At 39.6% G+C, this 27261-nt stretch overlaps 1 protein-coding gene across 6 annotated transcripts in view; it reads right to left on the bottom strand.

Moving 5' to 3' along the window:
- COL6A3 (collagen type VI alpha 3 chain) overlaps positions 1-27261 on the bottom strand; it is a 149208-nt gene that overhangs the window by 46880 nt on the left and 75067 nt on the right. For all 6 annotated transcript variants that reach the window (XM_053698857.1, XM_053698858.1, XM_053698861.1 and 3 more), the window contains 8 exons: positions 12725-13327; positions 11836-12447; positions 9226-9563; positions 9063-9141; positions 4393-4538; positions 4199-4291; positions 3436-3489; positions 3034-3105 (listed from right to left, as the gene is read on the bottom strand). In XM_053698857.1, coding sequence (XP_053554832.1) covers positions 3034-3105; positions 3436-3489; positions 4199-4291; positions 4393-4538; positions 9063-9141; positions 9226-9563; positions 11836-12447; positions 12725-13327 — 1997 coding nt within the window. The remainder of the gene's footprint in view (positions 1-3033; positions 3106-3435; positions 3490-4198; positions 4292-4392; positions 4539-9062; positions 9142-9225; positions 9564-11835; positions 12448-12724; positions 13328-27261) is intronic.

Here is a 27261-nt window from a genome sequence, read left to right as displayed (position 1 = left end):
ACTAGCTAAAGTACAAAAAATAAAAAAGAACTAAGTTACAAAAAATAAAAAAATATTTACAAACATAAGAAAAATATTACAACAATTTTAAACTAATTACACCTACTCTAAGCCCTCTAATAAAACAACAAAGCCCCCCAAAATAAAAAATGCCCTACCCTATTCTAAATTACTAAAGTTAAAAGCTCTTTTACCTTACCAGCCCTGAACAGGGCCCTTTGCGGGGCATGCCCCAAGAAGTTCATCTCTTTTGCCTGTAAAAAAAAACATACAATACCCCCCCCCAACATTACAACCCACCACCCACATACCCCTAATCTAACCCAAACCCCCCTTAAATAAACCTAACACTAAGCCCCTGAAGATCATCCTACCTTGTCTTCACCTCACCGGGTTTCACCGATCCGTCCTGGCTCCGATATCTTCATCCAACCCAAGCGGGGGCTAGACATCCACTGAAGAAGTCCAGAAGAGGCTCCAAAGTCTTCATCCTATCCGGGAAGAAGAGGCGATCCGGACCGGCAACCATCTTGATCCAAGCGGCATCTTCTATCTTCATCCGATGACGACCGGCTCCATCCTGAAGACCTCCACCGCGGACCCATCTTCTTCCGGCGACGTCCAACTGAAGAATGACGGTTCCTTTAAGGGACGTCATCCAAGATGGCGTCCCTCGAATTCCGATTGGCTGATAGGATTCTATCAGCCAATCGGAATTAAGGTAGGAATATTCTGATTGGCTGATGGAATCAGCCAATCAGAATCAAGTTCAATCCGATTGGCTGATCCAATCAGCCAATCAGATTGAGCTTGCATTCTATTGGCTGATCGGAACAGCCAATAGAATGCGAGCTCAATCTGATTGGCTGATTGGATCAGCCAATCGGATTGAACTTGATTCTGATTGGCTGATTCCATCAGCCAATCAGAATATTCCAACCTTAATTCCGATTGGCTGATAGAATCCTATCAGCCAATCGGAATTTGAGGGACGCCATCTTGGATGACGTCCCTTAAAGGAACCGTCATTCTTCAGTTGGACGTCACCGGAAGAAGATGGGTCCGCGGTGGAGGTCTTCAGGATGGAGCCGGTTGTCATCGGATGAAGATAGAAGATGCCGCTTGGATCAAGATGGTTGCCGGTCCGGATCGCCTCTTCTTCCCGGATAGGATGAAGACTTTGGAGCCTCTTCTGGACCTCTTCAGCCACCGGATGATGGATCGCCAACCCCCGCTTGGGTTGGATGAAGATTTTGGAGCCAGGACGGATCGGTGATACCTGGTGAGGTGAAGACAAGGTAGGATGATCTTCAGGGGCTTAGTGTTAGGTTTATTTAAGGGGGGTTTGGGTTAGATTAGGGGTATGTGGGTGGTGGGTTGTAATGTTGGGGGGGGTATTGTATGTTTTTTTTTACAGGCAAAAGAGCTGAACTTCTTGGGGCATGCCCCGCAAAGGGCCCTGTTCAGGGCTGGTAAGGTAAAAGAGCTTTTAACTTTATTAATTTAGAATAGGGTAGGGCATTTTTTATTTTGGGGGGCTTTGTTGTTTTATTAGGGGGCTTAGAGTAGGTGTAATTAGTTTAAAATTGTTGTAATATTTTTCTTATGTTTGTAAATATTTTTTTATTTTTTGTAACTTAGTTCTTTTTTATTTTTTGTACTTTAGCTAGTTTATTTAATTGTATTTATTTGTAGGAATTGTATTTAATTAATTTATTGATAGTGTAGTGTTAGGTTAATTGTAGGTAATTGTAGGTAGTTTATTTAATTAATTTATTGATAGTGTAGTGTTAGGTTTAATTGTAACTTAGGTTAGTATTTATTTTACAGGTAATTTTGTAATTATTTTAACTATTTTAGCTATTAAATAGTTCTTAACTATTTAATAGCTATTGTACCTGGTTAAAATAAATACAAAGTTGCCTGTAAAATAAATATTAATCCTAAAATAGCTATAATATAATTATAATTTATATTGTAGCTATATTAGGATTTATTTTACAGGTAAGTATTTATCTTTAAATAGGAATAATTTATTTAATAAGAGTTAATTAATTTTGTTAGATGTAAATTATATTTAACTTAGGGGGGTGTTAGTGTTAGGGTTAGACTTAGCTTTAGGGGTTAATACATTTATTAGAATAGCGGTGAGCTCCGGTCGGCAGATTAGGGGTTAATAAGTGTAGGCAGGTGGAGGCGTCGTTGTGGGGGGCAGATTAGGGGTTAATAAATATAATACAGGGGTCGGCGGTGTTAGGGGCAGCAGATTAGGGGTACATAAGGATAACGTAGGTGGCGGCGCTTTGCGGTCAGCAGATTAGGGGTTAATTATTGTAGGTAGCTGGCTGCGACGTTGTGGGGGGCAGATTAAGGGGTAATAAATATAACATAGGGGTCGGCGGTGTTAGGGGCAGCAGATTAGGGGTACATAGGGATAATGTAAGTAGCGGCGGTTTACGGAGCGGCAGATTAGGGGTTAAAAATAAAATGCAGGTGTCAGCGATAGCGGGGGCGGCAGATTAGGGGTTAATAAGTGTAAGGTTAGGGGTGTTTAGACTCGGGGTACATGTTAGAGTGTTAGGTGCAGACGTAGGAAGTGTTTCCCCATAGCAAACAATGGGGCTGCGTTAAGAGCTGAACGCGGCTTTTTTGCAGGTGTTAGGTTTTTTTTCAGCTCAAACAGCCCCATTGTTTCCTATGGGGGAATCGTGCACGAGCACATTTTTTAGGCTGGCCGCGTCCGTAAGCAACTCTGGTATTGAGAGTTGAAGCTGCGTTAAAAATGCTCTACGCTCTTTTTTTGGAGCCTAACGCAGCCTTTATGTGGATTCTCAATACCAGAGTTATTTTTATGGTGCGGCCAGAAAAAAGCCGGCGTTAGTTTTTCAGGTCGTTACCGACAAAACTCCAAATCTAGCCAATACTGTATATATAAATAAATAAATATATATATATATATATATATATATATATATAATGTACACAAATGTATAAAACATAAAATACACACACATATGCCTTTTTCTGAAATACCTTAGTTCCTCTTTGTCCTGGGCATCCCTGGAAACCTTGAGTTCCATTTACACCTTGAGGACCACGCTCTCCCTGTAAAAAAGATTATTATTGTTTATTTGTAGAGTGCCACCATATTCTACAGTGCCAAATGCATGGATATTGGAATTAAATCCAGTAAATTATAATTGATGGTGGGAGGGGCCTACTCCAAAGAGCCTACAATATAGAATAATGTTTAAATTAAGATTATTCAAGAAATAACTGTTAACTAAAGTAAAATATGAGGGTTTTTTTAAGACAGTTATAGTTTATTAAATAGATATAGAAGTGAAAACAGAACAGATGTATAACCAAAATTAAATACTTGAAAAAGGTAGTTATGACTGAGATTGGTAAAAGAAAACCATGATAAATACTTACTGGACCGCCTTCTTCTCCTGGGAAACCCTGGTGTCCCTTGAGACCAGGAGTACCCTGAAAAGAAGCAAATAAATAAATACATATAGATTTGTAAGAATTAACTTAGCTGAGTGAAAGTGATCTTGACAATTCTAGGCTCTAGGATATATTTTTTTGAATACACATTATGAAACACACAATATTTATTTTTGCTTGATGAAACCAAACAATTTGTGGAAAACATAAACTGTTGGGTTATTGAACAGGGGTAACATCATTCTATACAAACTAGAAGTGAGTTTACAGTTTTATAGAGATGAAAAAACACCATACAGATTACAGAAATATCTGGGACTGCAACTCCCACAAACCTCAGCTGCAAAATTGCTACTGAGCCTGTATTTACTTATTTTATGCATCTGTCTTTAAATCTTTGTTTCAGCAGCCATTACTCAATAAGTCACAAAAAAAAACCTACTAGAAAATAAAACTGCACTCCAATTTTCATAAATATTGGTTACAGTATTTTTAATTGTTTTCGATTGTTAAGAGAGAAAATAATATTTTTTTTTACAACACTTAATAACACGAAGAATTTCAACCAGTTAAGTGGTATATTATTGTATTATTTTTCAGATTTTCAAAACTCTTAATCTATTCATTTCTATATGTTTTTCCTCTATGAATGGCTGGAGTGCTGCAAACAAATTATTTTATGGTTAACCATCACCTGCTGATTTAGATTATCCACCATTGCAGTTATATCTTGTATCCATTATATTACCTTTTGTCCACTGGGGCCTGGTGGTCCCACATCTCCCCTCTGCCCATTGCACTTGCAAGACACTCCACAGCATCCTTTCTCTGCAATTTTATCCTGCATACAAGAAAGACAATAATGTCACATAAATGAGCAAGTATCTGCTGAAATCTCACAACACATGGTATTTGTTTATGAATGGGTGAAATGCTGCTTACCAACTCATCTATTATATTAAAACCCACATCAGCTTGATTTGCAGTCAGGGGAATGGTATACGTGAATCCTCTGCCAAATTCCAACTGCATCACTTGATCAAACCTAGGCACATTCTCCAGACCAACAAAGAGAAGAGCTCTCACCCCTGGAAGAATAATATAAAAAAAGTGTTATTAAAGAGGTCAGAACTCCATTTTAAGACGCATTGGCATCTACTTATCAAGCTGTCAACCGCAAATACGCTGGAATACCACAGCGTATTTGTGGCGAGCCTGATTCCCCTTAGTTATCAAACCCTATAGACCGGCAAAAGTCGAATTTTGTGACGTAGCATACGATCCGCCGGGCAAAGTCCGACACAGATCGATGATAACGTCATTACAGATGTTCCGAATGCAAATTTGGCACTATCTGACTACTTTTGCTAGTTAACAAATTCCTAAGAGGTACGCTCGCCACTATTCCGGCCCAGCGTACCTGGTTTTCAATCCGCCACCCTGGAGGCGGCGGATACCATAGGAATCAATGGGAGTCTGAAAGCAGTGAAAGCTCATGTTCGCTGCTGCCCGATATCCCATTGATTCCTATGGTAATGTTTACACCTAACACCCTAACATGTACCCCGAGTCTAAACACCCCTAATCTGCCGCCCCCTACACCGCCGCCACCTACATTATATTTATTAACCCCTAATCTGCCGCCCCCTGCACCGCCACAACCTACATTATACTTATTAACCCCTAATCTGCCGCCCGACACCGCCGCCACCTACATAAAGTTATTAACCCCTAATCTGCCACCCCTACACTGCTGCCACCTACATTATACTTATTAACCCCTAATCTGCCGCCCCCTACACCGCCGCCACCAACATTATACTTATTAACTCCTAATCTGCCAACCCCTACACCGCAGCCACCTACATTATACTTATTAACCCCTAATCTGTTGCCCCGACACCGCCGCCACCTACATAAAGTTATTAACCCCTAATCTGCCCCCCTACACCGCCGCCACCTACATTATACTTATTAACCCCTAATCTGCCGCCCCCTACACCGCCGCCACCTACATTATACTTATTAAACCCTAATCTGCCACCCCCTACACCGCCGCCACTATATTAAATTTATTAACCCCTAAACTTAAGTCTAACCCTAACCCTAACACCCCCTAACTTAAATATAATTGAAATAAATCTAAATAAATATTCCTATAATTAAATAAATGATTCCTATTTAAAACTAAATACTTACCTGTAAAATAAACCCTAAGCTAGCTACAATATAACTAATAGTTACATTGTAGCTAGCTTAGGATTTATTTTTATTTTACAGGCAAGTTTGTATTTATTTTAACTAGGTAGAATAGTTACTAAATAGTTATTAACTGTTTACTAACTACCTAGCTAAAATAAATACAAATATACCTGTCAAATAAAACCTAACCTATGTTACACTAACACCTAACACTACAATATAAATAAATTAATTCCCTACATTAAATAAAATTCAATATAATTAAATAAAATTATCTAAAGTACAAAAAACCCCCACTTAATTACAGAAAATAATAAACAAATTACAAGATTTTTAAACTAATTACACCTAATCTAATCCCCCTAACAAAATAAAAAAAGCCCCCCCAAAATAAAAAAAAGCCCTACCCTACACTAAATTAGAAATAGCCCTTAAAAGGGCCTTTTTGCGGGGCATTGCCCCAAAGTAATCAGCTCTTTTACCTGTAAAAAAAATTACAAATCCCCCCCAACATTAAAACCCACCACCCACACAACCAACCCTACTCTAACACCCACCCAATACCCCCTTAAAAAACCTAACACTAACCCCTTGAAGATCCCCTTACCGGAAGAAGTCTTCACCCAACCGGGCCGAAGTCCTCAACGAATCCGGCAGAAGTGGTCCTCTAGACGGGCAGAAGTGGTCCTCCAGACGGGCAGAAGTCTTCATCCAGACGGCATCTTCTATCTTCATCCATCCGGTGCGGAGCGGCTCCATCTTCAAGACATCCAACGCGGAGCATCCTCTTCGGACGACGTCTTCTTGTTGAATGAAGGTACCTTTAAGTGACGTCACCCAAGATGGCGTCCCTTAGATTCCGATTGGCTGATAGAATTCTATCAGCCAATCGGAATTAAGATAGAAAAGATACTAGTCACTTAAAGGTACCTTCATTCAACAAGAAGACGTCGGCCGAAGAGGATATTCCGCGTCGGATGTCTTGAAGATGGAGCCGCTCCGCGCCGGATGGATGAAGATAGAAGATGCCATCTGGATGAAGACTTCTGCCGTCTGGAGGACCACTTCTGCCCGTATGGAGGACCACTTCTGCCGGATTTGTTGAGGACTTCGGCCTGGTTGGGTGAAGACTTCTTCCGGTAAGGTGATCTTCAAGGGGCTAGTGTTAGGTTTTTTAATGGGGTATTGGGTGGGTTTTAGAGTAGGGTTGGTTGTGTGGGTGGTGGGTTTTAATGTTGGGGGGATTTGTAATTTTTTTTACAGGTAAAAGAGCTGATTACTTTGGGGCAATGCCTTGCAAAAGGCCCTTTTAAGGGCTATTTGTAATTTCGTGTAGGGTAGGGCTTTTTTTTTATTTTGGGGGGGCTTTTTTATTTTGTTAGGGGATTAGATTAGGTGCAATTAGTTTAAAAATCTTGTAATTTGTTTATTATTTTCTGTAATTTAGTGTTTAGGTTTCTTTTGTACCTTTAGATAATTTATTTAATTGTATTTAATTGTATTTAATGTAGGGAATTAATTTAATTGTAGTGTAGTGTTAGGTGTTAGTGTAACATAGGTTAGGTTTTATTTTACAGGTATATTTGTATTTATTTTAGCTAGGTAGTTAGTAAATAGTTAATAACTATTTAGTAACTATTCTACCTAGTTAAAATAAATACAAACTTGCCTGTAAAATAAAAATAAATCCTAAGCTAGCTACAATGTAACTATTAGTTATATTGTAGCTAGCTTAGGGTTTATTTTACAGGTAAGTATTTAGTTTTAAATAGGAATAATTTATATAATGATAGGAATTTTTATTTAGATTTATTTAAATTATATTTAAGTTAGGGGATGTTAGGGTTAGGGTTAGACTTTAGGGGTTAATAAATTTAATATATTGGAGGCTTTGTAGGGGGTGGTAGATTAGGCGTTAATAAGTATAATGTAGGTGGCGGCGGTGTAAGGGAGGCAGATTAGGGGTTAATAACTTTATGTAGGTGGCGGCGGTGTTGGGGTGGCAGATTAGGGGTTAATAAATATAATGTAGGTGGCGGCGGTGTAGGGGGCGGCAGATTATGGGTTAATAAGTATAATATAGGTGGCGGTGGGCTCCGGGTGCGGCGATTTAGGGGTTAAACACTTTATTTAGTTGCGGCTGGGTCTGTGAGTGGCGGTTTAGGGGTTAATATATTTATTACAGTTGAGGTGGGCTCCCGGAGTGGCGGTATAGGGGGTAAACAGTATAGTATAGTGTGGGTGCTTAGTGACAGTATACCAATAAATCTGGGAGAAAGCCGAAGAGCAGCGAGATTGATGACTGTTAGTTAACAACAGTCCGCTGCTCATTGCCCCGTACTTGGTGTGCGGCTTTTTGACAGCTTTTTTGGTAACTTTGGAGAGCATATTCAGGTCCGCGGCCGCGATGTTAGGCGATCTTAGGCGAGTGTATTGATGCCGTCGAATGCAAGTAAGTTGACGGCTTGATAAGTAGATGCCATAGTGTGCTTCGTATTAAGTTTTCAATGACGTATTTTTTAAGGGCTGGCTCCACCGGCATATTAAATATTGGACACCTGCATCGCACACTTCTAGCTACCAGTAAACCATTGAGAATGTCGGCTAGCGTGCTGATGAAACGCGTAGGGGAGTGTCTAGCAAGTATGGGTTTGGTTGTTTACGGAGGTATACCTGGAATACATTTTGGTATAATCTCCTGTACAATTTTTATGTACTGGCAATATTGACAAGGACTTAGACACACGGACTGTAGATACAAGAACTGTGTTCCCTTCAAAGCTGCAGGCGGCCAAGTAGGACCCATATCTGGAACGTGGAGTCCTATTGCAAATTGACTGCTTGATCAGTACTACAGATAAGCCGTTTTTATATTTATTTCCTATAAGTGTGTTTTTATGTGTTATGTGTCTCAACATGTATTAAAGTATACTATGAATCGTGGATGCACTTTGTTTTCTGCTTTCTCCACATATTCGTTTCTTCACGGTTTCCCTGCTGAGATCAACCGGTAAACCACAGCAGCAACACTGAGAAGCGGTATACAAAGAATTCACGCTGCCTGAAGGAGCCCACTCTGGCATCTATCTGTTCCTGGCAATTAAGTATTGTGCATTTATACTGTAACTAACAGCATTTTCCTGTCTTTCCAAATTGATTTGAACAGAACGCTAAGAATTTTTATTAAACCAGAAAGTTTTTGATTGAACTTTTATTTATGGACATTATTTGGTCAATAGATTTTTAGATTTTTTATTTTGTAAGTCTCAAGTTATTGATATTTTTTGATATTATTTGATATAATTTGGTATTTTATCCTTTCTAGAGCGCTCTTTTCCTAGGTTTTGTATATGTTAGTTCTAGAAATTGAAAACCACCAAGAATTAAATTCTGTTCCATTGCTCACATACCTGCATTCTGCAGAACAGCTGATGCTGCCTGTAACTCAGCCATCCCTTCATCTGGACCATCTGTCATATGAATAATAACCTGTAGAAAAACAATGAGCTCAGATAAAGTGACCACCATTATTCTGAGTTTGTATTACACTGTGTGTGTACTCTGAGGACTTACCTTGAGACTATCATCTTCGGCAGAGGTCCGGAATTTATTGAGATATGTCTGAAGAGTCCTGGCTGTTAATACAAATGGCCCTTTTGTAGCCACACTGGTCAGCTTCTCTAACAGCTCTGGACGATATTCTGAAAAGTCAAAAACTTCTACTGGCCCAGTGCTTCCTTGAGCCAAGATGGCAACTTTAACAGAAGGCTGCTGTGACCCAGAGCAACTGATAGATTTCATATTAGAGAGATGTTCCAAAAGACGTCTTAACAGGGACTCTAATTCTCTCTGGGCAGTGAAGATATTTTGCCCAGACACATCAAATCCTAAAATTACCTCCAATTTGCAATCTGCAAAAAGAATCATTAACATCATCATTATTTTATTACTAAATCCCACCAATGCACATTTTCATAGAAAAAAAGACTAGATCAATCTAGTGCCAAGTGTGAAAATTGTAAAATTTCTACAGTACAGATATTTTATTATGAGAATGTTTATTGTGTACCTTTTTTGTAAAATGTGGTATAGTAAGATTTTCTTTTTTATGTGTTACAAATTTATATATTTATTACAAAAAAGCCATTTCCTTATTGTGTTTCCAATGACTTGTTTTACCAACTGCAGAGTATAACATGCATGAGAATTAGTGTCTTTAATTTTTTTTTATACAAAATAGCTGGTTTTGTTTTTTGAAACCACAATCCATAACATGTATTGAGCTTGCAGGGAAGTTGGATTTCCTTAATCACTTTCTGCACACACATATGCATCATTAAATATGCTCAGTGTGTTAGGGCTTAAAAAAATGTGAATATAAGAAATATTCAGTCCCAAACAAGCTTGGTGCAGGAATGAAGTAGTTGCTTTCCAAGGATTTACAGGGACAAACCTCACAGAGTAAACAAAAGCTGGAAATAGAGAAGTCCTGTTTAAACTTAAAAGAAAGATGGATGGTAAGTCAAATACTCACATATTCTAGAGCTTCACATCAAGCTCTATATTTAAAAGCCAATAGGAGACTCCAAAAGGAAACTTCAGTAAAATTTAAAAATTAAAACAAGTGTGAAATTCACAAGGCATTTATAAGAACATAATCACACCAAGAAGCCTCCGCTAACAAATGACTGTTATATAACAAACCGTATCTATTTAGTTGCGGTTCTCGGCTTAGAAGGTTAGTCTCTGCCTAGAAAGTGACGTCACACGTTATATCCGACGTACGTTTCCCCAATAATGCTTGGCTTTTTCAAGGATCCTTGAAAAAGCCACGCGTTATTAGTGAAACGTACGTCAAATACAACGTGGGACGTCACTTTCTGTCAAGCTCTAGAATATGTGAGTATTTGACTTATCATCCATATTTCTTTGAAGTTTAAACAGGACTTTACTATTTGCAGCTTTTGTTTTCTCCCTGAGGTTTATCCCTGGGAAACCTTCTTGAATATATCTTATATGCAAATATTTTTTAAGCACTAACACACTGAGTATATTTAAAGATGCATATGTGTGTACAGAAAGTGATTAAATAAGGAAATACAACTTCCCTGAAAGCTCAACACATGTTATGGATTGTGGTTTCAAAAAACAAAACCAGCTATTTCGTATAAAAAAACAACAACTAAAGACGCTAATTCTCATGCATTTTATACTCTGCAGTTGGTAAAACAAGTCATTGGAAACACAATAAGGAAATGGCTTTTTTTTTATAAATATATAAATTTGTAACACATAAAAAAGAAAAAGTATATTATCAAGCTCCGAATGCAGCTTGATGCCCCTGTTTCCGTGTGAGCCTTCATGCTTGAAGGAAACAGCAGTTATAAAGGCCACTGCTCCATAATTGATCTGCTATCTCTGAGGCTGTGGTCTTCAATCCGCCCGATCCTATACAATCGGGCTGATTGACACCCCCCCTGCGACTCTGCAGGGGGCAGCATTGCACAGGCAGTTCTGGTATGCTGTCGGCATTCAAATATGTCTGTAGCGTATCATGTTGGACAGAGATTGATAAATTGGCCCCTAAGAATGAATGCCTGATGATCAAAAACTCACCTCTACAGAGAAAAATCACACACAACCTTTGTGATTATTTTTAGACCTTATATTGTAATATAGTAGTTTCTCCTTCACACCCAGAACCCTGCATAGTGAGATTAACATCTAAAGGTGAAATGTGTGTTTCTAAAATTATTTGAGGGACCACGCCATACTGGCGAGACTTCTTAGATCATCTTGCTTGATCGGAGAGCTTTAGATTATCGGGCCCATAGAGAGACCAATTGAAACTTAAAATGTTATTGCTTTTTTCTTCCATACCCAGTGGGAGTGTAATTTCTTCTGCTGGCTATGTTTACTTAGTTTTTCTATAGCCAATACTTAAATAAAGAAACATGAAGTATAGGTAGGGATAAAAAAAAAAAACCTGCTATTTCAAATGCAGATATAAAGGTAAATAAACTATTTATAAACAATTTAATACACTCCAGCAGGTAAAATGGATCATTAGGAATAAATTGAAAAATGTAGTGTAAACTGTCCCATTAATGTTCTTTTAGAGGATGAACCTTTTGCCCTGTTCTAGCTAGTGAGAATCCTCTGCTATCAGTGTTGTAGACTTACCCTTTGTAACAGCTGTCACACCTGGACACAAGGTTGCCTGTTTGGTAGTAAATGCTGTATCCAAAGTTATCAGAATCTGCTCATTCAACTCAGAAAGTTCCTGGACATTTGGTACTCGGAAAGCTGCGGCTGAATCACTAGCTAGCTTGTTAACCTCTTCAATGGCCATACTTCCCACGCCAATGGCAAACACCTTAACACCTTTACTAGCTAGTGAAAGTGCTGCTGTCTTGCCATCATCAACAGATTTTCCTCCAGTGATAACAAAGGCAATCTGAGGTACACCTGAGTCAATTCTGCTACCAGCTGATTTTACAAAGTGTTTTTCTTGCAAATGTTTAATAGCAGCACCAGTGCTGGCTACACGGCCTCCCTTATACTCTACTTTGGTGACTGCCTCTGTTATCACTTCCCTATCTTTGTAATCTTTGAGGAAAAACTCATCAGTCACATCAGAGTTGTACTGGGCCAGTGCAATCTGTATAGAATCTTCTTCATCAACAACTGCATCTGCAATACCAGATACAAACTGCAGGACCTCCTTAAAGCTGTCCCTTCCCAGGTTTATGGATCCATCCACTAAGAAGACAATGTCAGCTTCCTTTCTTCCAGCTAAAAAAGAGAATTGTGCAAATGCTAGTTAGCAACAGGCATTATTTACAGTCATCATATTTCTTATATTAATAGTAACTGAATCTTATTTTAACTGGTTCAAGAGAGGCCAACAAGAGAGACAAAAATAATTATAGTAAAGAATACTGTTAAAAGAGTATACTTACTTTAATACCAGTGTTTTTTATTCATTACATTATCTTATTTAGCAAAAATTGCAAAAAATATATTTCATACTAAACTACAATTCATTTTGAAACACTTTGAGATCACTTACAAACTACTGTGACGTCAGGTGGTGCAGCAGTTGGTTCTACAGGGCCTTTAAAAGATTCAAATAAAACATTTTGTATTCTTGGAAGCTCCCTAAATTCTCGTATGGTGAAAAGGAATCGTGGATCAGACACAATGCTTTCTATTTCTGATTTGACTGCATTGCCTGATGCAACTGCCATAGACTTGACTTTTGCATCTCCTAGAAGCCTGGCTGATCTCCTAACATCATCCTGAGACTTCCCACCAACGAGGAGCACTAGGTGTTGGGGTACTCCTTCTTCAATCCTGCTTCCAGCCGACTTCACAAATTGATTTTTTGCCACATATTCTAGGGCTTTTCCAATGTTCAAGGATGACCCTCCACGAAGTCTCAGTCTACGGATGTTCTGAATTAGGGCTGGTTTGTTGAGGTTGGTCTTGAGATAGAATTCCGAGATAGCATCATCACTAAATTGTACCAAGCCCACCCTGACCTTGTTAGGTCCAATATTGAAGTTTTGGACCAATGCCAAAATGAAGTCTCTGATGTTGGCAAGACCATCTGCGCCTGTTGCTGTTGATCCATCTATCAGAAAGACCACATCTTTCCTCTCTGAATCAAAATCTAAAAAGAAATAACAATAATAGCACATTAGATCCAGGTAAACAGAAACATTCAGAAGCAATAAAAAGAAAAGGCATCAATGTTAGAAATGAACAAATAATCAGCAGTGTTCAAGGTTAACATTCACTAACAATCGGCTAGATTACGAGTTTTGCGGTATGAGTGAAAAAGCAGCGTTATGGCTCTTTTTCACTACCGCTGGTATTACGAGTCTTGCAGGTTTAGCTGTACCGCACACCTTTTTGGCCGTAACGCAACGTAACTACCGCAGCTTTAAAAAAAGTCCTTTTTCAATGCGACTTTTATAGCACCGGTATTACGAGTTTGCCTGGGAGGCCAAAAAGTGAGCAGTACAGCCCATAACTACAAGATCCATAACGTAAACTGAAAGTCAGGAGTTCTAAAACTCATAACTAAAGTGCTACAAAGTACACTAACACCCATGAACTGCCTATTACCCCTAAACCGAGGCCATCCCGCATCGCAAACACTAAAATAAAATTATTAACCCCTAATCTGCCGCTCCCAACATCGCCGCCACTAGAAAAAACATATTATCCCCTAAACCGCTGTACTCCCGCATCGCAAACACTAGTTAAATATTATTAATCCCTAATCTGCTGTACCTAACATCGACGCAACCTACATTACTGTTATTAACCCCTAATCTGCTGCCTCCAAAATCGCTGCCACTATACTAAAGTTATTAACCCCAAGTCTAACCCTAACACCCTTAACTTTAATATAATTAAAATAAATCTAAATAAAACCTACTATTAATAACTAAATAATTCATATTTAAAACTAAATACTTACCTATATAATAAAGCCTAAGCTATCTACAATATAACTAATAGTTACATTGTATCTATCTTAGGTTTTATTTTTATTTCACAGGCAAGTTTGTATTTATTTTAACTAGGTATACTTATTAACTATTTACTAACTACCTAGTTAAAATAAATACAAACTTATCTGTAAAATAAAACTTAACCTGTCTTACACTAACACCTAACCTTACACTACAATTAAATAAATTATATTAATTAAATACAATTAACTAAATTACAAAAAAACCCCACTAAATTACACAAAATAAAAAAGAAATGATCAAATATTTAAACTAATTACACCTAATCTAATAGCCCTATCAAAATAAAAAAGCCCCCCCAAAATAAAAAAAACCCTAGCCTACACTAAACTACCAATAGCCCTTAAAAGGGCCTTTAGCGGGGCAATCAGCCAATAGGATTGAGCTTTAATCCTATTGGCTGATCCAATCAGCCAATAGGATTGAGCTTGCATTCTATTGGCTTGGGGTTAATAACTTTAGTATAGTGGCGGCGACATTGGGGACGGAAGATTAGAGGTTAATAAATGTAATGTAGGCGGCGGCGATGTCGGGGGACGGCAGATTAGTGGTTAATAGGTGTAGGTAGGTGGCGGCGACTTCATTGCTAGCCTCATAAAAGTGGGCAACTTCATTGCTAGCCTCATAAAGGGTTATTTGAACCAAAGGTGTACAGAGGTTAAGGTGTTTTGGGGAGCTTGGAAGCAGTGTGCACTTTGTAACACATTTTTTGTCAAGTTGCAATATCCTACACATATTTTTGGGGACATTTTGACCTGCTGTACAGTTGTCACTACTACTAAAGGGACACTCAACCCAATTTTTTTCTGTAATGATTCAGATAGAGCATGCAATTTTAAGCAACTTCCTAATTTACTCCTATTATCAATTTTCTTCATTCTCTTGCTATCTTTATTCGAAAAGCAAGAATGTAAGTTTAGATGCCGGCTCATTTTTGGTTCACAACCTGGGTTCTCCTTGCTGATTGGACAGCACCCATAAACAAATGCTGTCCGGGGTTGGCTGGCTCCTTAGTTTAGATGCCTTTTTTTCAAATAAAGATAGCAAGAGAACGAAGAAAAATTGATAATAGAAGTAAATTAGAAAGTTGCTTAAAATTGCATGCTCTATCTGAATTATGAAAGAAAAAAATTATTTCACATGTTGTCTGCAGCATTGAGTATCTAAAAAACTAAACAGTAAATGAAGAGTTTTAGAATATACGGATAGAGCACTGTCAATGTTCACTTCTTAGGGTTCCCATGAAATATGAAGCCATATGGCCTGATGATCAAAAACTCGCCAGCATAGAAAGAAATCTTGCCAATATTTTGGGGGCATTTTTTGTATGTGTCTCACCTTCACATCCAGAACTCTGCATAAAGAGATAAACTCCAATAAAAAAATAGCCTTTTTAAAAGTCTTTGAGGGACCTCATGGTACTGACAAGACATATTAGATCATCTCGCCAGAGAGGAGAGGTTTAGATCATATACCCATAGTGAGTTATTTAACCCCTTAATGACCAAGGACGTGCAGGGTACGTCATAAAAAAAAAAAGGCAGTTAACGTCTGAGGACGTACCCTGCACGTCCTCGGTGTGGAAAGCAGCTGGAAGCGATCCTGCTCGCTTCCAGCTGCTTTCCAGTTATTGCAGTGATGCCTCAATATTGAGGCATCCTGCAATAACCATTTTTAGCCATCCAATGCAGAGAGAGCCACTCTGTGGCCCTCTCTTCACTGGACATCTACGGCTAAGTTCGTTGGTGGGTGGGAGCCGGTGTGGGAGGCGGGTGGCGGCCATCGATGGCCCTTGTGACGCGGAGGGGGGCGGGATTGTGGGTGGGGGTGGCCGGAGGCATGCACGGACGCATGCACGTGCACGGGGAGGCGGCACGTGCACGGGGAGGCGGCACGTGCACGGGGAGGGAGCGGGTGGGAACTGCTACACTACAGAAATTAGTTTGCAAATAAGTGGGCAAAAGGAGGGAATAGTTTTGATCTAACAAGATTGATTTGGCTGGTGGGGTGTTGGTCTGTGGGGGGAAGCTACACCATAGTTGCCAACAGTCCCTGATTTCCAGGGACAGTCCCTTGATTTTGTTGTATGTCCCTGGATTTTTTTTGTCCATGGAAATGTCCCTGAAAATCTCCTTTGCACAACATTTGTTGTTTGTGTGTATATATATATATATATATATATATATATATATATATATATATATATATACACACACACACACATATACAGATAGATAGATGATAAATAGATATAGTGTATTATTTAAATATAATTCATTCCTAATGGAATACTGTTATTATTATTGAATGGGTTCACATATTATTTGTCTTTCTAATTTTGATTCTGTGTTGTAAAAATAACCATATGCCCAGAATGTGTTCCAGAGACTGGGTAGGTGTAAGAGCTTGGTGCTGTAATCTATATAATAAACTATGGATAAGTCTAAATTATACTATTATTTTCAAATGGGTGTGTTTTGATTGCAGAACTGAGTGGGCGGAGCAGTTGAACAGTAGGTCGTCAATACTCCAGAAACCCGCTTGCTTGCTCTGCTGCAAAGTGTCCCTGGAATTTTTTTTGAAATGTTGGCAACTATGCTACACTACAGAAAAAAAACCCCAAAAAAAACAAAAACATTTTTTTTTTGCAAATTGGGTACTGGCAGCTGTCCCCCAATTAGGCAGAGAGGGAGGGTTAGAGAGCTGTTTTGGGGGAAATCAGGGAGGTTAGGGGCTAAGGGGGGATCCTACATAGCAGCATATGTAAATATGCTAAAAAAAATATATAAAAAAGATTCCTTTAATTTTAGTACTGGCAGACTTTCTGCCAGTACTTAAGATGGCGGGGACAATTGTGGGATGGGGGAGGGAAGAAAGCTGTTTGAGAGGGATCGGGGGGTGTGATGTGTCAGGTGAGAGGCTGATCTCTACACTAAAGCTAAAATTAACCCCGCAAGCTCCCTACAAACTACCTAATTAACCCCTTCACTGCTAGCCATAATACACGTGTGATGCGCAGCAGCATTTAGCGGCCTTCTAATTACCAAAAAGCAACACTAAAGCCATATATGTCTGCTATTTCTGAACAAAGGGGATCCCAGAGAAGCCTTTACAACCATTTATGCCATAATTGCATAAGTTGTTTGTAAATAATTTCTGTGAGAAACCTAAAGTTTGTGAAAAAGTGAACAATTTTTTTTATTTGATCGCTTTTGGCGGTGAAATGGTGGCATGAAATATACCAAAATGGGCCTAGATCAATACTTTGGGTTGTCTACTACAGTACATTAAAGCTAAAATTAACCCTACAAAATCCCTACAAGCTCTCTAATTAACCCCTTCACTGCTGGGCAAAATACACGTGTGGTGCGCAGCGGCATTTACAGGCCTTCTAATTACCAAAAAGCAACGCCAAAGCCATACATGTCTGCTATTTCTGAAGAAAGGGGATCCCAGAGAAGCATTTACAACCATTTAATTTGATCGCATTTGGCGGTGAAGTGGTGGCATGAAATATACCAAAATGGGCCTAGATCAATACTTGGGGTTGTCTACTACACTACACTAAAGCTAAAATGAACCCTAGAAGCTCCCTACATGCTCCCTAATTAACCCATTAACTGCTGAGCATAATACACATGTGGTGTTTAGCAGCCTTCTAATTACCAAAAAGCAAAGCCAAAGCCATATATGTCTGCTATTTATGAACAAAGGGGATCCCAGAGAAGCATTTACAACCATTTATGCCATAATTGCATAAGTTGTTTGTAAATAATTTCAGTGAGAAACCTAAAGTTTGTGAAAAAATTTGTGAAAAAGTGAACAATTTTTTTTATTTGATCGCATTTGGCGGTGAAATGGTGGCATGAAATATGCCAAAATGGGTCTAGATCAATACTTTGGGATGTCTTCTAAAAAAAAATATATACATGTCAAGGGATATTCAGGGATTCCTGACAGATATCAGTGTCCCAATGTAACTATCGCTAATTTTGAAAAAAAGTGGTTTGGAAATAGCAAAGTGCTACTTGTATTTATTGCCACATAAATTGCAAAAAAAGCAAAGAACATGTAAACATTGGGTATTTCTAAACTCAGGACAAAATTTAGAAACTATTTAGCATGGGTGTTTTTTGGTGGTTCTAGATGTGTAACATATTTTGGGGTTCAAAGTTAGAAAAAGTGTGGTTTTTTTCCATTTTTTCATCATATTTTATATTTTTTTATAGCAAATTATAAGATATGATGAAAATAATGGTATCTTTTGAAAGTCCATTTAATGGCAAGAAAAACGGTATATAATATGTGTGGGTACAGTAAATGAGTAAGAGGAAAATTACAGCTAAACACAAACACCGCAAAAATGTAAAAATAGCCTTGGTCCCAAACGGACAGAAAATGGAAAAGTGCTGTGGACATTAAGGGGTTAAGCAAGTAAACCAACATCAACAATGGAAAAGTCCAAGACACAATCGTAAACAATTGCAAATTCTGTGCGCAGAATATTGCGCATGTGCACACTGCCCGACTCCTAACAATCAGCTTAATAAGCCATATAGACACTAGACAACCGTTAAATTTTGTGGGGCCACATGACGCTGTACATTAATTTGTTTAATAGAATGTGCCCTATACTGTATAATTTGAAAATTTGGAATTCAAATATTTTATTATATTTGTAAAACTTTTATGTTGGTTTTTTTTTTGCTTCCCAATTCCCATTATACGCTGCGCGCGCATGCGCACTGAAGGCAACTCGCTTATAGAAATCATGGACCCTCTGATGCAGCTTATTAAGCTGATTGTGAGAAGTCGGGCCGTGTGCGCTTGCGCAGTATTCTGCACGCAGGCGCAATGCAGTCTAATGCCCATAGAATTCCTTGACCCTTTGCTTAGACCTAAACAGCTGATTTTGGGAGGTTGGGCCATTTGCGCATGCGCAGTGAGTGCCACACACCTCCAACAGCTGATGTCACGTCACTGTTACTATACTATATAAAATATACTAATAAAACAAATTAATTTGAGCTATGTGTTTTACTACTTAAACCCAGGGCCGTCTTTAATATTGACTGGACCCTGGGCAAAAATGTTCTAGCCCCCCCCCCCCCCCACATGCAATTTCGCTCTCCACCCCAACATCCCAAAAAACAACTAAACCAATTTTTTTATATAAAAAAAAAATTATTAGCCCAGCAGTGGATCATCTACTGCTGGGCTAATCATTTTTTTTTAAAAAAATGAAATAAATTGCAATATGTGAAACTGGACCTAAGCAGTGCTAATAAGTAAATAAATATATACATTCCTCCACAGTGGATTCATTTAATATGCTTTTGAATGTGATTCTGGTGTGAGGTTAGCTGGTTAAAGAGATTTAGGGCAGCCAACAGGAGCAAAGCAAGGTAAAGACTGAGGAGGAAGCATGGAGGTGCAGACAACTATAAGTTTACTGACTGCAACAGCAGAACTACTATGGGAAGCTGTAAAATCTGAGACAAAGAAAAAACAAAAACTATAAAAAATAAACTTTACATTAATGTGTGAAGTATTAGCATGACACTATACATCAGCCACAGCAGCACATGTCCCTTCTTTGCTAGGAACAAGTTCCCTCTCACCCTGTACTAGACAATGCTGCATGGGGAGGGGCATGTGTGCACTCACTTATTCTTCTCACTGACACCTTTCTACAAAGCACTGTTCCCCTAACAAACTTCAGTTAGTTGATCTTAGGGCCACAGCAGGAAGAGCAGGGCTAAGGGGACCAGCAGACTGGATGCTGTCTGCCCAAGGCTGCATGGATACAGTGTGAGACAAGTCACACAGCCTCAAGACTGAAGAGAGCAGTGTGTGCAGCTGCACAGATGCTCAAATCCTCACGTGCCTGCCGCTCCAGCTTTCTGCTGCATGCGCCTACAGTCAGCCCTACCCGGAAACAATCCCCACCACCAGAGCAGTTACCTGGTAACAGTGGTAACCCCAGCAGGACATTTTCTGATGCAGTGGGAATGGCTGGATGCCGAGTTAGGGCTTAGCATTCAGTGCTGCACAGTGCACATCTAAAACAGCACATGGCAATAGCTTGGCATGTCACATGACACCGGCACGGTCTGGCACAGTTTCTCACAAATAAATATAAGCAGAGTACTTTTGACTGTGACAGTATTAGGACTGAATGTGTGTGTTCCCCATGTCACATCAGCAGTCTGGTATGAACAAAAAAACATAAAAAAAGGACTCTTGGGACGCTCAACAAAGACTGGGCCCTGGGCAGCTGCCCCTTTTGCCCTGTGTTAAAGACGGCCCTGCTTAAACCAAGAAACAATCATGCTTATTTATATGTAAACTGAGGACAAAAAAAATGTTTAAGGCTAAACAAAAGTTTTTCCAACATCCAAGATAATGGGGTAGATTTACCAAAGGTCAAGCGAACATACGCTGTCGGCATTTAGCATTGCACAAGCATTTCTGGTGAAATGCTTGTGCAATGGCACTCCCTGCTCACTGGTGGCTAATTGGCCGCTAGCAGGGGCCGTTAATCATCCCAATCATATCAGATTGGGATGATTTCAATCCGCCACCTAAAAGGTCTTACGAAACGCTGCTTCTTAACTTCCGTTTCAGGCGAACCTGAAATGATGGGGCTCCGAAGCAGCATCCGCTGCTTAATAAAAGGACCCCATAACATTAAAAGAGACCAAAATGCTATTTCGAGAGGTCAAGGCTGCTGAAATAGAAAAGTCCCAAGCAGATTTGAAAAGCTGTGGAAAAGTTATTTTCCAATGACTTGGAATATTGCTATCAAATTGTCGCAGTGCAAAGTTTTAATTGGACTTAGTTTGAAGCCACTGGAAAATAGCACGTCTCTGTCTATTACTGCCTGTGTGTGTGTGTCTGTCTATTACTACCTGTGTGTGAATGTCTCTGTATATTACTGCCTGTGAGTGCATGTCTCTGTCTATTACTGTCTGTGTGTGCACGTCTCTGTCTCTGACTGCCTGTGAGTGCATGTCTCTGTCTCTGACTGCCTGTGTGTGCATGTGTCTGTCTATTACTGTCTGTGTGTGCATGTCTCTGTCTATTACTGCCTGTGTGTGCATGTCTCTGTCTATTACTACCTGTGTGTGCATGTCTCTGTCTATTACTACCTGTGTGTGAGTGTCTCTGTCTATTACTACCTGTGAGTGCATGTCTCTGTCTATTACTGCCTGTGAGTGCATATCTCTGTCTATTACTGCCTGTGTGTGCATGTCTGTCTATTACTACCTGTGTGTGAATGTCTCTGTCTATTACTACCTGTGAGTGCATGCCTCTGTCTATTACTGCCTGTGTGTGCATGTCTGTCTATTACTACCTGTGTGTGAATGTCTCTGTCTATTACTACCTGTGAGTGCATGCCTCTGTCTATTACTGCCTGTGAGTGCATGCCTCTGTCTATTACTGCCTGTGAGTGCATGTCACTGTCTATTACTGCCTGTGAGTTCATGTCTCTGTCTATTACTGCCTGTGAGTGCATGTCTCTGTCTATTACTGCCTGTGTGTGCATGTCTCTGTCTATTACTGCCTGTGAGTGCATGCCTCTGTATATTACTGTCTGTGTGTGCATATCTCTGTCTATTACTGCCTGTGAGTGCATGCCTCTGTCTTTTACTGTCTGTGTGTGCATATCTTTGTCTATTACTGCCTGTGAGTGCATGTCTCTGTCTATTACTGCCTGTGTGTGCACATCTTTGTCTATTACTGCCTGTGTGTGCATGTCTCTGTCTATTACTGCCTGTGAGTGCATGCCTCTGTCTATTACGGTCTGTGTGCACATATCTCTGTCTATTACTGCCTGTGAGTGCATGCCTCTGTCTATTACTGTCTGTGTGTGCATATCTCTGTCTATTACTGCCTGGGAGTGCATGTCTCTGTCTAATACTGCCCGTGTGTGCATGTCTCTGTCTATTACTGCCTGTGAGTGCATGTCTGTCTATTACTGCCTGTGTGTACATGCCTCTGACTATTACTGCCTGTGTGTGCATGTCTCTATCTATTACTGGCTGTGTGCGCATGCCTCTGTCTATTACTGGCTGTGAGTGCATGTCTCTGTCTATTACTGCCTGTGTGTGCATGTCTCTGTCTATTACTGCCTGTGAGTGCATGTCTCTGTCTATTACTACCTGTGTGTGCATGTCTCTGTCTATTACTACCTGTGTGTGAGTGTCTCTGTCTATTACTACCTGTGAGTGCATGTCTCTGTCTATTACTGCCTGTGAGTGCATGTCTCTGTCTCTGACTGCCTGTGTGTGCATGTGTCTGTCTATTACTGTCTGTGTGTGCATGTCTCTGTCTATTACTGCCTGTGTGTGCATGTCTCTGTCTATTACTACCTTTGTGTGCATGTCTCTGTCTATTACTACCTGTGTGTGAGTGTCTCTGTCTATTACTACCTGTGAGTGCATGTCTCTGTCTATTACTGCCTGTGAGTGCATATCTCTGTCTATTACTGCCTGTGTGTGCATGTCTGTCTATTACTACCTGTGTGTGAATGTCTCTGTCTATTACTACCTGTGAGTGCATGCCTCTGTCTATTACTGCCTGTGAGTGCATGCCTCTGTCTATTACTGCCTGTGAGTGCATGTCACTGTCTATTACTGCCTGTGAGTTCATGTCTCTGTCTATTACTGCCTGTGAGTGCATGTCTCTGTCTATTACTGCCTGTGTGTGCATGTCTCTGTCTATTACTGCCTGTGAGTGCATGCCTCTGTATATTACTGTCTGTGTGTGCATATCTCTGTCTATTACTGCCTGTGAGTGCATGCCTCTGTCTTTTACTGTCTGTGTGTGCATATCTTTGTCTATTACTGCCTGTGAGTGCATGTCTCTGTCTATTACTGCCTGTGTGTGCACATCTTTGTCTATTACTGCCTGTGTGTGCATGTCTCTGTCTATTACTGCCTGTGAGTGCATGCCTCTGTCTATTACTGTCTGTGTGCACATATCTCTGTCTATTACTGCCTGTGAGTGCATGCCTCTGTCTATTACTGTCTGTGTGTGCATATCTCTGTCTATTACTGCCTGGGAGTGCATGTCTCTGTCTATTACTGCCCGTGTGTGCATGTCTCTGTCTATTACTGCCTGTGAGTGCATGTCTGTCTATTACTGCCTGTGTGTACATGCCTCTGACTATTACTGCCTGTGTGTGCATGTCTCTATCTATTACTGGCTGTGTGTGCATGCCTCTGTCTATTACTGGCTGTGAGTGCATGTCTCTGTCTATTACTGCCTGTGTGTGCATGTCTCTGTCTATTACTGCCTGTGAGTGCATGTCTCTGTCTATTACTACCTGTGTGTGCATGTCTCTGTCTATTACTACCTGTGTGTGAGTGTCTCTGTCTATTACTACCTGTGAGTGCATGTCTCTGTCTATTACTGCCTGTGAGTGCATATCTCTGTCTATTACTGCCTGTGTGTGCATGTCTGTCTATTACTACCTGTGTGTGAATGTCTCTGTCTATTACTACCTGTGAGTGCATGCCTCTGTCTATTACTGCCTGTGAGTGCATGCCTCTGTCTATTACTGCCTGTGAGTGCATGTCACTGTCTATTACTGCCTGTGAGTTCATGTCTCTGTCTATTACTGCCTGTGAGTGCATGTCTCTGTCTATTACTGCCTGTGTGTGCATGTCTCTGTCTATTACTGCCTGTGAGTGCATGCCTCTGTATATTACTGTCTGTGTGTGCATATCTCTGTCTATTACTGCCTGTGAGTGCATGCCTCTGTCTTTTACTGTCTGTGAGTGCATGCCTCTGTCTATTACTGCCTGTGTGTGCACATCTTTGTCTATTACTGCCTGTGTGTGCATGTCTCTGTCTATTACTGCCTGTGAGTGCATGCCTCTGTCTTTTACTGTCTGTGTGCACATATCTCTGTCTATTACTGCCTGTGAGTGCATGCCTCTGTCTATTACTGTCTGTGTGTGCATATCTCTGTCTATTACTGCCTGGGAGTGCATGTCTCTGTCTATTACTGCCCGTGTGTGCATGTCTCTGTCTATTACTGCCTGTGAGTGCATGTCTGTCTATTACTGCCTGTGTGTACATGCCTCTGACTATTACTGCCTGTGTGTGCATGTCTCTATCTATTACTGGCTGTGTGTGCATGCCTCTGTCTATTACTGGCTGTGAGTGCATGTCTCTGTCTATTACTGCCTGTGTGTGCATGTCTCTGTCTATTACAGCCTGTGTGTGCATGTCTCTGTCTATTACTGCCTGTGTGTGCATGTCTCTGTCTATTACTGCCTGTGTGTGCATGTCTCTGTCTATTACTGCCTGTGTGTGCATGTCTCTGTCTATTACTGCCTGTGAGTGCATGTCTCTGTCTATTACTGCCTGTGTGTGAATGTCTCTGTCTATTACTGCCTGTGAGTGCATGTCTCTGTCTATTACTACCTGTGTGTGCATGTCTCTGTCTATTACTACCTGTGTGTGAGTGTCTCTGTCTATTACTACCTGTGAGTGCATGTCTCTGTCTATTACTGCCTGTGAGTGCATATCTCTGTCTATTACTGCCTGTGTGTGCATGTCTGTCTATTACTGCCTGTGAGTGCATGTCTCTGTCTATTACTGTCTGTGTGTGCATATCTCTGTCTATTACTGCCTGTGTGTGCATGTCTCTGTCTATTACAGCCTGTGTGTGCATGTCTCTGTCTATTACTGCCTGAAGGCTCGCCAGAAACACAGGGCTTCAAGCTCCGTATGGAGCTTGATAGATATGCCCCTTTGTGTGTACATATGTATTAATCTATTTATACATGTATATATGTCTGTAAATGCATAAATACACATATAAATACACACATATAAATACATACATATGTAAACACACACACACACACACATATATATATATATACATACACATCTTTAGACATGTATATGTATGTATCTCTATGCTAAAGCCCTTTGCCTGAATGTTTATTTCTAGCACCTGAGACCTCATATACTTGAGCCCTTATAGCTATGTTGTGCAATCTTTTAAAAATATTTTTTATCAGCTAGAGTTATTATGAGTGTAAGTGTACTTTGTAATGTATTTTTGATGTGTTTTGTGACATTATTTTTGAGGACGCGCCATCCATGTGCTCAATCTATCGTGTTTACCTTCAACTTGTAATACTAGCGGTAAACCCGACGCATGCAAACACCCGCAATAAACACCTTTTTGCCTGCGTGTAACTGCTAGCGATCCACTCGTAATGTAGCCCAAAATGTTTAATTTTGGGAAATAAAATAACATTGCAATATACTTTATTTATTTTGCCTAATTTTGCTGTTAAATACCTTTTTAATCCGTACTTGTTTTGTTCACTCAACAGAGACTAGAGTGTTCCAGCATTCTAAACCGTCATTAGTTAACTCATTGCACAAGCTCTTTAGAACAGTCCCAAACTGGCCACAGTATAAACCAGTGATAGTTAAAGGGACAGTATGTAAAATAGTTTTTCCCTTAATGTATTTACAATTGCTTTTTTACCAACTGCAGAGTAAAAAAATTTATGAAAATTAACTTTTTAAAGTTTATTTGTGTATATTATAGCTCTGATTTTGTGTTTTGAAGCCACAGCCTAATAAAATAGGTTGAGCTTGTAGGTATAATCAGATCTCATTACTGTATCACATTGTGTACATATACCTGCTTCTTTATCTTATATCTGTCCATAAAACAATCACCAATACTTTGAGAGAACAATGGAAAATCCACATTGTATTACCGTTTCTCTGCTATAGCCCACTGGGAGTGTAATTTCTTCTGCTGGCTGTGTTTAAAAAGCTTATCTATAGCTTGGACCTGCGGCCACAAACTTTCAGAATAGGTGGGGATACCACAGGCTAAATCAACTATTTCAAATGCCAATATAAGGGTAAAGGAGCTACTTGTAAACAATTTAATACACTCCAGCAGGTAAAGTGGATCATTGGGAACAAATTAAAGGGGAGACAATTTTTGAGTAAACTGTCCCTTTAACCTTGGCACTCCTGATGTTTTGGAATTACATTTCCCATGAGGCTCAAGTAGACTGCAGAGTGCCTAAGCAACATGGGAAATGTAGGTCCAAAACATATGTAGTGCCAAGGTTAGCCATCACTGATAAAGACCAAAAACTAGAATTTCACCAGCCTTTTAAGAAGTGTATCCCTGAACTTCTTTTTTTGCCAGTGACTGTAAAGTGTGCCTGAAAATGTTAGTGTTAAAAGATTTTAAAACATCTCTTTTGTATACAGACTTTTTCAGTGCTTAAAGGGACACTGAACCCAAAAAAATGTATTTTGTGATTCAGATAGGGCATGCAGTTTTAAGCAACTTTCTCATTTACTCCTATTATCACATTTTCTTCATTCTCTTGGTATCTTTATTTGAAAAGCAAGAATGTAAGTTTAGATGCCGGCCCTTTTTTTGTGAACAACCTGGGTAGTTCTTGCTGATTGGTGGATATATTCACACACCAATAAACAAGAGCTGTCCAGGGTTCTGAACCAATAATTGTCTGGCTCCTTAGCTTAGATAGCTTCTTTTTAAAATAAAGATAGCAAGAGACCAAAGAAAAATTGATAATAGGAGTAAAATAGAAAGTTGTTTAAAATTGCATGCTCTATCTGAATCACGAAAGAAAAAAAATTAGGTTCAGTGTCCCTTTAACCCCTTAATGACCGGACCATTTTTCAATTTTCTTACCCTTAATGGCAATGGCTATTTTTACATTTCTGCCGTGTTTGTGTTTAGCTGTAATTTTCCTCTTACTCATTTACTGTACCCACACATATTATATACCGTTTTTCTCGCCATTAAATGGACTTTCTAAATATATCATTATTTTCATCATATCTTATAATTTACTATAAAAAAAAATATAAAATATGAGGAAAAAATAAAAAAAAAACACTTTTTCTAACTTTGACCCCCAAAATCTGTTACACATCTACAACCACCAAATAACACCCATTCTAAATAGTTTCTAAATTTTGTCCCGAGTTTAGAAATACCCAATGTTTACATGTTCTTTGCTTTTTTTGCAAG

Source organism: Bombina bombina, chromosome 1 (genome assembly GCF_027579735.1).
Source record: "Bombina bombina isolate aBomBom1 chromosome 1, aBomBom1.pri, whole genome shotgun sequence".
NCBI classification, from domain to species: Eukaryota; Metazoa; Chordata; class Amphibia; order Anura; family Bombinatoridae; genus Bombina; species Bombina bombina.
The sequence above is the reverse complement of the archived record's forward strand: the minus strand, read 5'-3'. Positions and strand labels throughout refer to the sequence as shown.